Below are 16797 nucleotides of genomic sequence, written 5' to 3' on the forward strand. Positions count from 1 at the left end.
TTTATTACGTAGGAGATAGACTGGACTCCCTGCTCTGCTCCATTCTGATACATCTGCTTAAATACAACTAGATCCACATACGTCCTCATTTTCAATCTGGCATCAGGCTTAAGACTGTATGGCCAGATAGCTCCAATATTGCTTTTTTGTTATTTGTATTTGTATTATGCTTGTGGGACAGTTTTACTTTTATTAAAACTTTTTTTAGTGTTCAGGATTTTTCTAAAACGAGGTGTGAAACTCAATCCCACACATGGGCGCAAAATCCAAAACACACATTAGGTCACAGGCCGAACAGGATAAACATTTATTGAACACTCTAAAACTACATTTTTAAAACTTTAAAACTATAACTTTTTAACATAATTATGGATAAAAACAGGCAGGAATTTTATTCTACAATAAATCAACTTAAACCTTATATAATTTTCAATATTTTACGCTCCATAAAAGTATATTTTGTCAAAATTCATTAGAAATAAGCGCAAGATAACATCATTAACAACAATAAAATAAAATGATCTGAAGGGCCGGATATAAATACCCAGAGTACCAGATCCGGCCCCTGGGTCTGGACTTTGACTCGTGGCTTAAAATGTATCAAAAGAGGTTAAACACTTTATTAAGGGATATTAACAAAAGTGTTCAGATTTGTAAAACTGTTAAGACTTTTACATTGGAGCTTTAGTGTTTACGTTTGACCACAGTTAGCTTGCGCTAACCCCTTTATGCATTCAACGTGAATCAGCTCTGACGTGGAGAGAAGCGGCTTTGGACCAAAATAATAAAATAATATTACTTTATATTAGTAGTGTGTTGCATATTGGTTAAAAGCTGCTTCAAGGTGTTTCTTATCAGTGCTAAACTGCTTTTCTTAATTAACACTGATCATGTAATACAGTATGTCAACGAGAATTGTAGGTTTTGACAGGAACATCTCAGGTATTAAAGGTTCAAAGCTTCAAACGCAAAAAAAAAAAAAAAGTATCTGAAGTATCTGTTATGGTCAACAGTTTTATTAGTCTTTTTTGACCAAAAACAATATTTATTTTTTACCGATGATGATGATGTTCTTGTCTTGGACTTCTTTCTGGTTAATCCCTTCCGCTCTCTTTGGGGTCCAGATAACTCCAACCACATATTGATGTGTGATTCCTTCCATGACAAATGTGGACAAATGTTGACAGGATTTTATGTCTGCCATGGACATTAGTGAAACTCAAAAATCAATGATAAAAAAAAGTTCAGCGCACTGTCTTGTGGGGTCCAGATGATCCCACTTTTAATGTAAACAAGCTAAGGAGGGCGGAAGGGTTACTGATTGTCAGACGCCATCTTTACTACCAGGTCCAACTCAAACGGGGGCGGGGTTCCGCCCACAAGTAAAGGCGAATTTCTAATAAACTACTGCCACTCTGCAGAAACTATGTGCTAGAAAACTCCATATGTGTTTTTGATTTTGGCTAAAAAACACATAAGTTAAAACAAACCTACACTTTTAGATCAAAAGATGATCATTGTGATCATTTAACAAATCAATAGTGTTTTGTCTCCCTTTTTTGATGATTATTATTTGCCTTTCCTCAATTCTATTATCAAGTTTTTCACATAGATGCAAGAAAATACATTTTTACTTCAACATTATTCTTCCTGAAAAACATTTTCAAACACGCCAAAATGCTTCTAACATATCGTTAAAGGTGTTAAACATATAGTTTTCCCACATATTTTTGTCCTTTAATGTATTCAAACAATGAAGGAGTTACTTTTTGTATGCTAAATGCAGCATTAGCATAAATCTATTTAGAGCCCGATGGGCGGCCCCCTTTCCTTTAATTGTGTTCATTTAGAGGAAGACTGAGCACCTGACTGGATGCGAGATAAGGACTCAAAGACACTGTAACCTCCAAAATGCGCTCAGGAATCCGTTCCCGCTACAGATGTTATCAGAACAGCCAAAGACGGATGCTTTGTGTGTGCGCTTAACTTTAAATCACCTTTCCCTTCCTGCAGCTTCTGACAAAACGTTCTCTCCCTGTCTCCTCATCACCACCCCCATTCGGCGACCTCACCATCAGCCCCCTCACATTCACCCACTTCACTCTCAGATTGCACACCAACATGGTCACACATGAGCCCATTTGAATTGCAAGTGAGCTCCGCTGACGGCCAGGAGGAGGTGGAAACAAGTGCCAATGACAGGAGAGACGGAAAAGAGTCACACAGGGAAAACAAGCACAAAAAAAAAAAAAAAGCTGGATGACATTCACACGGTGTTTAGGCAAGACATGCCTCCATGTGTGAAGCAAATAATGAGGAGCCGGGACAGCCCTGAAGGGAGATCTGAACTCCTCCTTCAGAGAGGAGCATCTCATGGGAGACGGGAGTCAGAGGAACACCGGACAACAACCTGCTGTCGCTCCTCCTCTGCTCGCAGCCGGCTCACATCCCCCTTCTCTTCCTCATACTCCTCCTCCTCCATCCTCTCTCCGTCTCTCATTTGATCCCTCACTCCCTGCACCACGGATGGAAAGCATGTGCTGAGTGAAAGGTAAGGGGGGATGCATGCACGCACCTTGTCCTTGCAGAGCATGTGTGGTACCGTCTCAAATTTCGACTGGTTTAGTAAGTCCGTAACTTCAGTTTTTTTCCCTTTTTTTGAGAGAAATTGCACTTTTTGCGCTTTTTTTATATTACATTTTGAGACATTTAAAAGCTTTCTTGATGTCTTTTTTACTCAAATAAATAAATGTGGGGTTGCAACGAGATAGAGTGATCGCAGACAATAAGGAGGTAGTATATTTTAAGAAAGCAAAATCATGAAGAAATATGAGACACAAAGGGGGAAATTTCAAAAGCCAACGAAGATGGATTAATATATTCCAGTGAGGTAGAAAACCAGCCGTGAAATCCTATCAAGTTCCACGGTCAATGCGTGTTACCCCACCACCGTCTCATCGACCCCCACCAGGAATCACAGGCCTGTTGTAGTTCTGAAAGAGGGAGGGGGGACAACAGATCCTGCAGGGACCACCCCATGCCATTTAATCTGTCCCTGCCCACAGATAACAGAAGGCAGATGGTCCTGCCAGAGAGATAGAGGATAGATCATACAGTTATTCTGGAGCGGAGCATCAACTTCAAAATAAAGAAGTACCGTCTAGATCGTGCAAAATAAAAGATGTAAGAAAGTCTGGAGCTTAAAGTGAAGTGTGTGTTTATTTATAGAGGGCAGTAGTTGAGTTCACAAAGAGCCAGCCTTTTTTTTTTTTTTTTTTTCGCCTTATGAAAATTCAATTGGCCATAATTTGCTGAGGATCCATATGCATATTTTATCAGCGGTTTTGAAGCAACAAGCCTGTCGAGCTTTTTTTTATAGGTCTCCATCTTTATCAAGATTGAATGAGGGGGAGTGTGTGAGAGGGACTGTGAAGCAGTCTGGTAATAGATGGCACAATTTGGGGTTAAAGCAAAGCAAACACAAGTCAGAGTGAAGCCTAACATTGGGGCTGGGTATTGATTATCATTTCCAGAAATGATTCATTTCAATTCTGAGTTTACACATTTATACACATTTGTTTAGAAATGCATTAATAATCTACTATATGTTTTGAATATATTTATATTAATCTGATACAGTTCACATAATGTAAAATTTATTAGTGCTATTATTAGAATTTTAATAGTATAAAGTGTTTCTCAAAAGGAGAAGTTCTAACAAAAATGTTCAGATCATTGACATTTAAAACATTGTTCTGCTCCTCCTGGAGGGTGTTTTAATTTGGCCACTAGGTGGCGATCGCGCTACAGCATTAAACCTTATTCGAGAAGACGAAGAAAGATGAGCAAAAAACAATATTTTAGACCACAAATGGTTACTATTGACGCCTGAATTTATTCCCAGCAATGAAAAAAGATATTCACTTATATTTTTGCTTTTAAGTAAATGCTACATTTAGCTAATTTTATTGCTAATTTGGTTTGTCGCACATTTGAGACAATGGGCATTGAGGGGTTAAAAAATAATTCCTTAAAAGAGTTTAAAAAAGTTCAGACCTGTGAGTTTATAAAGATTTTCATTTAGTCAACAATGTATGTTTTTGACCAAGTGTTAGCATTAGCTGTCCTGTTATATTTTAGCATCAAGCTAGCGGACTTTAGCTTTATTTGCTAAATCAATTCATATTTTTATGAATTGATTATTGATCTTTTAAGCTTAAATCGATTCAAATCGATTTTTATCAACCCAGCCCTGCTTGAAAGCAGATTGTGAGTCTTTTCTTGTGTCACTTTCTCCTCTCTAGTTTTCTGCCCTCTAATTACTCCAACATCCTCCTCTTCCCACTCTCCATTTCCACAACCCTCCCTGCCTCCCTCAGCCTCCCTCCCATCTCAATCTGTTTTTTTTTCTGTTGTAGTCTCTCAGTTAAAGCTTTATGGGCCGTTCACTCCCCTCGTTTTGTGCAAGGATAATGAGGCGCTTGTCTGCCGACTTTGTAGCAGCGCGACAGTTTGCGAGTTTGGATCTGTGCGCGTCCCGGGGCCCAGAAGTCTCAGATGTACCTTCTGTAGCTGCCTCCATGGTTCCTCTGTGATTGTTATCACATCTATAGGGCACCACAACGACATAAAACACGCTGTTAGGTGCAGGCGGGGAGCATGTTTGTGAAGACTCTGAGACTTTGAACAAATGTTTTTTCTCTGAAGAAGAAGACAAAAACGCAGACCTATAATTATCTACTATGACTTAAACACAGCAGCACGCACAAAAGAACACCCACAGATGAGGGGGGGGGGCTGTAAGAGGACATGAAAAACAACACAATGACACACAAACGACAAAAAAGTTTGAGCTAAAGCTCCTCTCGTCGATTTTCATGGCGAATCAAATTATACTGATTTTAAAACTTTCAAGAAAATCTGAACTTTCCAACTAAAAATAGACGTGAAGATATGAAGCCACTGACTTCAGAGCCGTATTTGCAACCCACTTCACACTTTGAAAAGTGGTGATTTTTTACAGTGAATGTCAAGCTGCGCTACTCACACATCCCACAGTCATATATTAAGGCAATTTCTTATCCCTGACATGAATAATTCTGTCTGAATAGGATAGGAGAGGGATTTTTTTTTGTTGTTATTCCAGTGAATCATCAGCTCGTGCAGTTTTATAACATTTATGTGAACTTTATAGTAGGAATGTTGTGTGTTCCGTGTTGCTAAACTTTCTACGACTTTTCAGAGTTTGTGTGACAAAGCGACAAGAACAGAAGTGGAAGAGCGAAAAGGAAACGGGGGGATTGAGGATGGCGCTGTCCTGGTGTCTCAGTGCAGCTCTGGCGCTGCTCTGTTGGCCTTTGTTACCCCAGGTGAACTCGGCTCTGGCACCTGAGAATGAGGTGCCGCTTCGCCCGACAGCATGGCTGCCAGAGGGAAAGATCACAACCTTAACTCTGTCTAAGGGAAAAACTCGCAGGTAACACTATTTATTTATTTCATTTTCATAGCACACAACAATAAATTACTTAATATTCTTGACTTTGGTGATTTGTTAATGAGAAATTGTTCTCAATCGACTTACCTGTATAAAAAGGAAGAAAACTTCTTATCTCTGCTCCATTTAGCAAAACCAATCAAAATATTTTAACCACATATGTATTTGTAATACAAAATAAATACATAAAAACATTACATGCCTCTAATTGTTTTTGGTTTTAGAAATATATAACCTTTTACCAATATACTTTGTTTTTGTTTTGGACCCAGGACTGACCCCTGGGGTACCCCACATGTTACAGTACTTAGTATGGATTTTATGTCTTTATTTTTACAAACTGTTTTCTTATTGTTAAATAACTGGTTGTATATTGTAGGGTAACTCATCTGATGTCATATTTACTCATTTTTTCAGTAAAAGCTTGCAGTTTATGGTTTCAAATGCTTTTTTGAGTTCTATAAAAATGCTAATGAGATGTTTTCCTTTAAACTAAAAAAACTGTTTGTCATTGAGACAAAAATACACAAGAGTATTACTTCTTTATTGCGAGTTAATTGCCTGCTCTGTGGTTTTTGATGGGTGACCCAAAAAGAAAGGTTCTTACTTCAAATAATAAACCAAAATCAAGGATTAGGAAACTAAAGAACAAAACTTTTTTTTTAATGACAAATTTCATAAATAAATATCTTATTTAGGTCAAACTAAATCCACGTTTAACAAATGAAAACTGTTACAATTTGGAGAACTGGTTGATTTCAGGGAGAATCTGGTAACAAGCTAAGACCAAAAAGTGAAAGACAACAAACCAAAAATTAACTTTTATAGCATAAAATGGAGTGTCAAAAAAAAAGTCATTGACAGTATACAGCAACTGGACTGAGTGAGTGTGACATCACCAGAAAAGGATATACCTGCAGATTAACTGAAATGAAAACCAATTCAGACATCTTCTTTTTTTTTTTTTTTTGCAAATATGGACGCCGCCATGTTGGAGCCAGAAGTCAATGTTTCTATGGCAACCACTCTTGCCAATCAGAGGGAGTGAGCTTGTTGAAAGTTCACACCCCCACCACTTGAAAGTGGTAGAATTTGTCAATCTAATCTTGGAACCATGGGGGGCCAGGAGGCACCACCTACTTTTATTGAGGCATCTGATTGGTCAGTTTATAATTTGAATAACTTGCAATAAAGAAAACAATATAATTAGAAAAAAAGAGCGAAAAAAATATATCAGAGCAAGAATGACTGTTCTGAAAAAACATAACGAATGAGTAATAGCTGTTTATTTCTAAATAGAAGTCATGGGAGTTTGGCTACTCGGTACTTCCTGTTTGGAACGCCAGGTAGGAGGGGTCTCTCAGTCCAGTTCTCATATACAGTCAATTGTAGAAACTAAACTACAGCCAATTCCAATAACTAATGCAACACTGGAATCATTACCATGCAAAATGGTTCTTATAGGAAATATTTTTAAATATATTTTTGCAACAAGTTATAAATTATTATGTTTAAAAGCTAGACATTTTCTTAATTCCAACTAAATAGATTTATTAAAATGATGTATCTCCACCTTTATGTGACCAGGCATCTATAATTTAGCATCACGGCAAAGGTCAGGCAGGTAAAAGCAGCCCGTGTCTGGCCTGAATGCCACTCAGCAGAATCGCCGCTTTCTTTCTCTCTGAAAACCGCGTCTGCTCGTGTCTGCCTGCCATGCAGCCATGCAGAACCACATAGCAAACAATGGAAAGAACACACGGATTCTGAAATTAATCACCGTTAAACAAGCCGCAAAGTGCCCTTGAAAACATTAGTGTTGCACATCTGTTTGGAAATAACCACCATCTGCAGGCAATCATGAAAAATGGGGCTGGAAATAAGAGTTATTTAGTAACAATCCCTTTACTTCCCCCTGATGTACAATGAAAAAAATGAAAGATGAGTCTTTCGATTAAAATAAGATAAATGATGCCAACGTGGAAGACAGAATGTGGATTGTTTAAACTGGAAGGCCTAAACCTAATTATGCAAATCTGTGATTAAGCATAAAAAGTAGCTCATAACAGAGTCCATGCTGTAGAAAGCAGAGATTTCCATGCAAAGCTGCATGGTTTCTTTGACATTTTCAGAGAAAGTAAATCTAGCTTGTTATCTAAATTCAAACAGAAAGTTATGTTGTAGAAACTTGATTTACTGTGGTTTGCACACAGGTTATACTTCACGCTGAAGAGGAAGGCCTCAGCAATGTCAGTGACGGTCAGTCCCTGCGACGTCCCCGTTGAATGGAGCTTATCCAGCCGCACCCTGAAGGACAAACCCTATAAGAGCCTGCACTGTGAGTAACAAAACAAACTGGATGAACAAAACTACATCTGGCTAAGCTAAGATAATCAATTAGATGTTATCATCATCAGCTTAATTCTTATTAACCTTATGTTTTGTTTTATCTATTTATTTTCAAGAGGTGACTTTAATCATGGGCTGGTTCCACGTGCAGCAGGTTTATTAGTTCAGACAGGAACTACGCACAGCTAAAAGTCTACAAAGCTAAATCAGGGTCAGACAGCCAGAGGTCAATCACGAGCATGGGATCATCCGAGAAGATGTCAGGCGAGGGTCAGGGCAGGCGGCAGGTAATCAGAAAATAAGCGGTCAGAAACAGAAGATCAGAAACGCTCGGTAATGCAGGCTCAAACAATACTTCGCACAGAGAGAGGCTCTGTGCAGTGCTTGAGTAACAAACAGGTGGGTGATTGTCAGATGTGAGTCAGCTGGGGAGTGTGTGGAGGAGACCCTGGGAGATGTAGTATGTTCAGTACTCTGGAGAAAGCTCCTGCTGGTGGCCAGAGAGAGAGACAGAACTCTGACTCCTGAGACTTGGCCACATTTACACAATGTCTAGTCAGACCTTGGATTGGGCACCGAAGTTCAGTTCCAAGCAGGAACCGTTAAGATTTTTGCAGTTCTACCAAAAGCGAAAGAAGCTGCTTCAAACGGTGCCGCATTTTGGTGGTTAGTTTCATTGAACGTCTTTGGTTTTTGGACACGTCAATCAATTCTACTCTCTTTAGTACATTAAAGTTCTAGCCAATCCCGTTGCCTTTCCTGTGATAGTAGGTGGTCTCATATAAAACTGCTGGCAGGGGGAGCACACGAACACGTGCAGGGCTTGAATGTCTGGCTGCATTTCACAGCAGATCACAGAAGTTTGACAGGTCGCTGCGTCCCATCAGCCAATCAGGAACTCAGCTTTGGGCACGCGATCTTTTCAGTGACCAGATCAGTGCATAAAATACTTATCCAATACCAGCATTTTTGTCTTGTCGCAGCGCGGCAGTTCTCTGGCTCCAGCCAGACATTCTCCCAGACTTCAGCGGAGCTCGCAAGCTCCACGCGCCAGGAGCGGGGAGCGCGGACAGGCTTCTCAGGTCTCCTGAACTGTGATGTTTTGTTTATTTTCGTGGAGACAATAATAAAAAAAGGTCACATATCTTTCCCCTCTCTCAGGTTAATGCGGAACAGCCTTCAATCTCAGCAGTGGCGGGCCGTCAGGGCCTGCAAGGCCTTCTCTGCTGGCCTAAAAATATCTGAATCACAGACTGATATTAATTATTATTTATTTCCATGAATACGTATTCTATAATTCCAAATGCTCTGTCTTCGTCCTTTCATTGCTGTCTCCCTGGTTGCGCTGCTTCCAGACGTGTATTTTCCTATTTAAGCATTAACCAATCACATTGCAGCACCATTTGTTGCTAGGGTCAAAGAAATCTGCCCGGAGGCCTTCACAATCAGTTCTGCGGGCCCTGTAGCATAAAATAATTGTCGACCAAACTGTTGCTTCAACCAATCAGATTTGGAGGAGGCGACACCAAGGCCAGCTAGCAGGCGTACGGAAACGTCATCATTTTCACGAGCTTTGATTGGACAGCTCGCAGCTCGCTCTGGTTCTGCTGACGGACACAGGTGCCGAGGAGCGGCGTGTCAGGTTTGAAGATGTTACCAGTGGAAAGCGTCTCATCGTCTGATTTTTGGTGGAAAATGAATGTCTGGGTAAAGTTGTGGCACAGTTTTGTCTGGCACGGGTAAAGGAGTTCCGTGACTCCGTTGAGCGGGAGTGAAGCTGAAATCTACGAGGGGCCCTGAACGCACCACGGGCGCGTGCAGCGCAAAATTCGCGCGCACTACCGACAATATTATTTTCCAGACACAGACCTGATGTTTGTCTCCCTCCTGGACCACAAGAGGCTTCAAGAATACCAGAACAATTCCCGCATGCAGCCTTTTCCAGCTTATCACAGCCACGGAACACTTTCCATCTGTGAAACGCACGGATTCTGCATAACAGAGTGATTGAAATCTTCTTGAGGATAGAAAAGATGGATTTTGTGTTTAAATAATCTGGATTTTTGGTGAGTAAAATTTTGCTATCTCCCTACATAATATTGAAATTTTATCAGGTTATTTTTTATGCTTTTGGTGTGTGTGTGTGGCAGTTGTACCTGCAGTAGAAGTTTTATAGCCATAAAATAGTTAATGAGGGTTGGATTGATTCAGATGGAGAACTACTGAAGGCCTAGGTGTGAAATGCACGGCCCGCCACTGAATCTCAGTCATAGAGACACAGAAACAGCAGACATGTCTCTGTCATGCAGAAACACCCCTGAGTGAGATTAAAACCCCAAAACACATCAGACAAACTCAAGATCCCGTTTGACAGGTGGCGAGCAGCGAATTCGCTGCGCGGTGAAAGAGGGGCGTACCGCTGGTTTGCAGCTCACAGGTTGGAGAGCCCTGATTTCATAGGATCAGTCAGCACATCAAAAACGACACTCAAAAAGTCAATTTTTGACACGGAGGTCTTAACCATGCCTCAATATGTGACTTGGGAATGAAAATGTGTTGATTTGAGAAAATGTAAGTACCGAAATTGGCAACGAATTAGTAATCAAAACCACAGAACCGCTTTGGCACCGGAACCGCATAAAGCCCAATCGGTGCCCAACTCTAGTCAGACCTGGTTGCCACCGCCTGTCACTGGATTACCACTGTGCAACCTTGAAATGTACCCGGGTGGCTGCCGACCAATCTCAAGTTTTTGTTCAAAATTGTCCAAACACCATAAAATTTTAACTTTTTATAAAAACATCAAGGGCCACTGTGCAGCGCGTAAATACGTGACTTTCACCTGACAAGTTTGCTAAAAAACGTGTATTTAGGTTGTCGCGTGGTGGCATTTTGGAATCTGTGACAGTAGTTTAAAGACCTACTCCAATGAAAATCGTCTTTTTTGTGTTTTTAACATGTTCTTGTAGCATTTTTCTCATAGTAGAGCTATATAAAAGAATTTGTGTTTAAAACTGCGTTTTTGAGTATTTCTGAAATGGCCGTGCCAAAGTCTCCCCTCCCCCGGGATGCACCCTGCCCCATTCAGGTTTAGTTGTGCAAGACATAATGAGCGCTCAACAATCATGCCGTGGCGAATTGCGATTCTTGCTCAAAATTGTACGTCTGGATTGATACAATATTGTTATTTCTGCACCGCTAATATTAGCTTGAGGCTATAAACTAGCAAACAGAGCTCTCAGTGACGGGGGGGTCCTGCGTGCAAACTAGAATTGTGTTTCTTCTAGTTTTCTCCTTCAAGTTTTTGGCTAAAAACGTAATAATCATAATTAAAAGATCACTGGGAATGATTTTAGGATAGAAAAAAAATTGTTTGAGTGGGACTTAAAGTAATTGGATGGATGGATGGACTTTGATCATGCTACTATTAGGCTTTTATCAGAATAATCTAATTTATAGACCTAAAATTTTATGCATTTTTTAAGTGTTATTTTTAGAATAAAGTTAAAGCTCAGTATACTTATACTGGTAAGTCACATTTATAAATCAAAAAGCCCTTTTATCTGTAAATTCTCTGCAGCAGTTCAAGGTTGTTTACGACTTCTGAAAATAATTTCTCTCAAACTTGACTGTAGATATCTGCTTATCAGCACGTTGCTCTCACATCTTCAAGTTTAAAGTACGGATATAAAGGACGAAACATAATGATTCCTGCTTGTTTTAAATATTTCCAAGAAAAAGAAGTGAACATAAGAATAAATATAGGACAAACTGAGAAGGGCTACTGACGATATGAAATAAAACTGAGCTCTGCAACACTACAAAAAAAACCCACAGCTGGAGAGCCAACTCATTAAATAGACTCTCAGGATCAAACACAGAATTGCACTGGGAGCTCAGACTCTGGAGCTAAACTCTGGCTCACTTCATGCTAGACTCAAAGCCAAGCTAATGAGTCAGATTTCCGACCTAAACATGAGTTGCAGAAAAAGTAAAAAACCTCTTCATGTTGTGTTTGTTCAGCATGTTTAGAATAATTCACGTTTCTTTTTTTTTTTTTTAACGTGTGCGAATAACACGGCAAAGTTATAAAGTGACGCATGAATCATTCAGACTATGAGCTTCTGGGTCCCTCAATGCCAGCTTGAATTATTCACTTTGATTCTGTTACATTGGGTCTCATATGAGCAAGGAGACATGAACATTAAATTAAAAAAAAGATTTTATAAAACAAGCTGCTGTTTGGATGTTTTATCCCCATTAGTGAATGTAACTGAAGAGTTACCACTTTGAAGGACAAATATAAAAACAATGTAGAGGTCTTGGTGTGGAGCAATTTGGATATGTACAGGAAATACTCCCATTGTAAATCTTACTTCTTGATCTGAAGTTTTTTTTTAAACCAAATTAGCCAACAATTCAAATGAATACCGGTTTTCTCTCAAAAATAAACTTGACTTCAGTCAGAAAACACTTGTAGGGCCATCTTTTCTGCCTTTCTCTCTAATAAAGAGCTATACCTTCAGTTACATATCCACCTAGAGCTGTGCTAAAAATTCAAGGGTGTATCTTGCTAAAATTTGAGACGAGTATTCATTTATAATTAGTGTTGTTATACTGTCCATTTATAACAGCCATTAGACCTTTGCCAAGTTCTTATTGCTTTAAAATTCTCTAACAAACAGTTGGAATATTATTGCATATTTTGAGAAATCTAACACATTGGAAATAATTTACACAAATTTTCAAGCAATCTCTAAAATGCGATTTGGATTACCGGTGTGAGTGACAGATGCAATGATTAGGTGGCACTTGGCTGAAGAAAAGTTTTACAGGTGTACATTGTTGAAGAAAGGTTGAAAATCACTGGTCCTGTAAAAGTTTTCTGTCCCTTACAAATAGTAAAATATTCTTAAAATTTGAAAAGTTTTCTTTAAATTAGAAACAATTGTGGCAAGAAAATTTTACATTTTTACTAAAATTTTTGTTGAAAAACTGTCTTAATCAGAACATTTTTCATGCAAGAAAGAAAATGAGACATTTTCTTGAAACAGAGGTATTTTTACTTTCTTAAATTTCAGTTTTTGCAGTGAGGAGCAATGGGTTGAATTTGAGAAAACTTAAAGTAAAATTTATTCTAGATGCATTCGTGAAAAATTGTTACCCATGATCATTGTTGCAGCCAAAATAACTTGCACTGAAGCTCCTCTGATAATAAGCAGAAGTTCCCTGTCTTAACTATACTCATTTAAACATTTAAAAAGAAGTGGCACACCTCCTTAATCTGTTTTTTGTTGGATACTTGGGCTTTTATTGTCATTTATCCGATACTCGTTTGTCTTTAGAGAGCTGTTGAACAGTCAGATACATGCATTGAAGGGAATCTGGAGTTTTGTATTCTTACATTGTTCGTAACCTTTATTTAACCAGATGAAAACCTGTTGAGATCAGGATCTCTTCTCCAAGGGTGACTTGGCCAAGAAGTCAGCAGCACACATCTTATAAATAAGGTTACAGTGTATTACAAATAATAAACAAGGGGATGACTTTAGGATATTTACAATATAAAATTTGAAATTTAGATACATTAAAGTGACAGTGATTTTTTAGATGTGACCTCCTTAAAGGGATCATATTATGCAAAATTCTTTTTTTTATCTTTCAAGTGTATTGAAAATGTTAATTCCTTATGAAAAATACTCCCAAAAGTGTTATTTTGCTCCACTTCATGCATCTCTGAGGACTCCTCTAAAACCCTCTGAGCACCAGCCTCTTCCAATCCACCAAAAACAACCGGGTCCTCATCACACAGTAAGGAACAGCCCCTTCCAGGAAGAGTCTGTGCAGCAACATCCATCTTTGCAAAAGTTTGGAATAGGCGGCACCCACAAGAACGAAAAGGCGGAGCCTCAGTAGCTCATGAAAATAACTAATATTTCATTAAAAAATAATTTTTAAGGTGGTATATTTATATATATATATATGGATATAGTTTACTCTGAGAAGCTTAAGAATAGCAAGATTCAGGCCCTTTAATGTAGATCCTGCTTACAGACCTGTATTTAATCAAAAGTATCTTTGTTTGTCTTTTTTTTCTCAGGGAGCACCAAAAAAAGCAAGCCAGAAGTGTGGTGGCGAGGTCCAGGATCTGAGGAGAAATTACACAGTTTTACAGGCCAAGCAGTGGACACCTACAGTGGTCCATCCCGCCCCAGCGCTTCGCTCTACATCCTGCGACTGCGTTGCAAACAGCAGAACACCCGAGCCGCCGTGTACCTCCACGAAGGCACGGGACCCTCCGGGGTGTTTCCCTTACTCCCAGCTGACTCTCGGTTGCATACTCTGGGCGTGGGCATGACCAGCGTCACTCTCAGCTGGGCGCCCAGCGCCTCCATCACCAGCCACACCCATGTTGAGAATGGCTATGACTATTGTGTCCTCGTCAACTCGGATCAGAACTACCCCAGTCTCTGCGCTGCACAAAAGGGACTCAGGAAAGAACGAGAGGAGATAGAAGACGAAAAGGAGAGGGGGAGGAGAGTGACTGCGTGGCCAATTTTGAAGGAATGGTGGTGGCAGCAGTGGGACACGTATGCCGACGTTCAGAGTTCAATATCCGACCCCGCAGACGAGTATGCCGATCTGCAGTGCGTGTGTCAGGGGACAGAAACTGTATGCACGGTCTCTGAGCTCCTTCCCGACACTCCGTATTTCTTCGACGTATTTGTGATTGACCGGGTGAACGGGACCAGCGCCGCGTACAAAGGCACGTCTGCTCGGACACACGAGGAGGCTCGACCTCCAATCACCCCACTGAAAGACGGAGAGCTGAGGTGGGTGACCTTTAAAGACAGAGGTTCTAACTCTCAGTACTTCAGTTTCCGCCCTCGGGGTTGGCAACAGAGCGGCCTCCTCACCTTACAGAGCTGCGATAAAAACGTGAAAATGAAGGTGTCCGTGTCAGCAAAGGGGAAAGTTTTGACCTCCCAGGGTGTGGGAGTTGATTTAGTGCACATTTGGTTGCAGGGAAGTCCTTTGTACGTCATCCACTTGGAACGAGATGGACCCACGGCGAGTCAGATCTCTTCTGTTACAGAACAAGCCCTCCTAAACGGATTAATGGCTTCAGTTAAATTGCAGGTTTCATCAGCTTACCACCGCAGAGGAGTCCCCTCTCTGCCCTCCACCTTACAGATAAAATCCTTTAACCGGTTGCGGGGCTGTAACAGCGTTACCATCGCTTGGATGGGTACAGAAGAGAGAAGCCTGTACTGTGTATATCGCAGAAAGGTTGGAAACGGTGAGACGGAGGCTGCCGACGTTTTATCGTCTCCAGCTCCCTGTCTGGGGCCCGAGTCCCGCTCCGACACTGAAAGAGTTCTCTGCAAGTATTTCCAAGAGCTGAATCCCCGACGGGCTGTCACTACCGCTGTGATTGGGAGCCTGGAGCCAGGCACGGCCTATGTGTTTGATGTCTATCTAATGAGACGCTGGGGGATCCCTATCAAGTATAAGAGTAAGATGGTGAAGACCAGAAACGAATGTTAAGCTGCCGCCCCCTGGAGGAGGCTTTCAAACTGTCCCGATTCGAGGGGAAAAGAAAGCATCAGCTGTGGATGTGCTGGACCAAATGTTCAAAGCCATTTGATTGTTGTGGAAAGCCTGTAGCATAACAAGGAGATGGAGAAGCTACATTCAAACTCCACTTACAGTTTCAGTACAAGTGGTGTGGAAAGCTTTTTTGGAGAAGGATCTGCACACCAGCAAATTTTCATTACATTTACAATACAGCTGTGGTGTGCTCGTCATTTAGTTCCTCATCGTCGATCATGATCATAACGTGCCATTTGTCTAAGTGCTTATTCAAACCACAAAGGACCGGCAAGTTTGCGATGGCAAAAAAGTCAGCACAACAAAGACTGTGCCAAATATGCAATAGAAGCAGATGGGGCAATAGTTAAATAACATCTGAGTCAGAGGACTTGCTGTGTGTACCTCTTGTGTTGCATATTGTACAGATTTAGATGGGAGCAAGCTAAGAAAGTTCAAAATCTGTGTAATTTTTTTGTGTTTTTGCTTTCGCATGAAGCAGTGAGAAATACTTTGTAAATTGTCTTTGATGTTTTCTTGTGCTGCTGCGAAATCACCAATAAATGCTTGGGTATCTGTACACTCTTACCTGACTGACTAACGGCCGACTGAGTGAAGCTGACAGCAAAAAACTGTAGATTTGCAGACGATAACACACTGTCAACCAACAAAGACAACAGGTAATAGCCAAAATAATCCAGATAAGGCTTACAGCTCAAGTTACAATCCTCATTGTTTGAGTGATCAGTTCAAAAGTTGGGCTAAAGCAAAAAGTTTTTTTTTTTTTATTATTATTATTTAGATTATTACACCAAGTTTTTAAATCAAATTTAGAACATTTAACACACTGGTATTAGAACTAAAGAATTTAAATTTATTTAAATGATAAATGAACATACATCCAACATGGAATGACATAAGTGCCACAGCAATAAGACTATATGTAAAGATATTTTTAAATACTTTTTTAGAGGACTTTCAATCAATATATCCTGGATGTATGTATTTAAAAAATGTAAAATTGTATTATAAATCCATTTTAAAACTATTTTAAATTACTGCCAGTTAAAAGTTTATGCTAAAAAATGTCTTGCCTTTAGATTTACAATTTAGCTAAAAATGTATTACCATTTAATAAGAACAGCGGCGGTAATTTCACAAAAATCACACATTTTAGCATCTGCTATTGAAGCGTCAAGTAAAAAAATGTGTAAAATTGTAAACCGATAACCACAAAAAAGTAGAATAAAAAAATGAATGAATAAAATATAAATAAAACAACAATAATAATAATAAAAATAAATAAATGGAAACTCGTTTAAAGTCTCTTTTCGGGTTTAACTTACTTTTTCTTGGTCGAATGT

At 39.8% G+C, this 16797-nt stretch overlaps 1 protein-coding gene across 1 annotated transcript; it reads left to right on the forward strand.

Moving 5' to 3' along the window:
• Positions 1-1676: 1676 nt before the first annotated feature.
• Positions 1677-16013, forward strand: ndnfl (neuron-derived neurotrophic factor, like). Its single transcript, XM_024297468.2, has 4 exons — positions 1677-2551; positions 5243-5476; positions 7708-7832; positions 13944-16013. Exons 2-4 carry the CDS (start codon positions 5307-5309, stop codon positions 15389-15391), a joined length of 1743 nt encoding a protein of 580 aa, XP_024153236.1. The 5' UTR covers positions 1677-2551; positions 5243-5306; the 3' UTR covers positions 15392-16013.
• Positions 16014-16797: the final 784 nt, after the last annotated feature.

Source organism: Oryzias melastigma, linkage group LG15, assembly GCF_002922805.2.
Source record: "Oryzias melastigma strain HK-1 linkage group LG15, ASM292280v2, whole genome shotgun sequence".
Classification (NCBI taxonomy): Eukaryota; Metazoa; Chordata; class Actinopteri; order Beloniformes; family Adrianichthyidae; genus Oryzias; species Oryzias melastigma.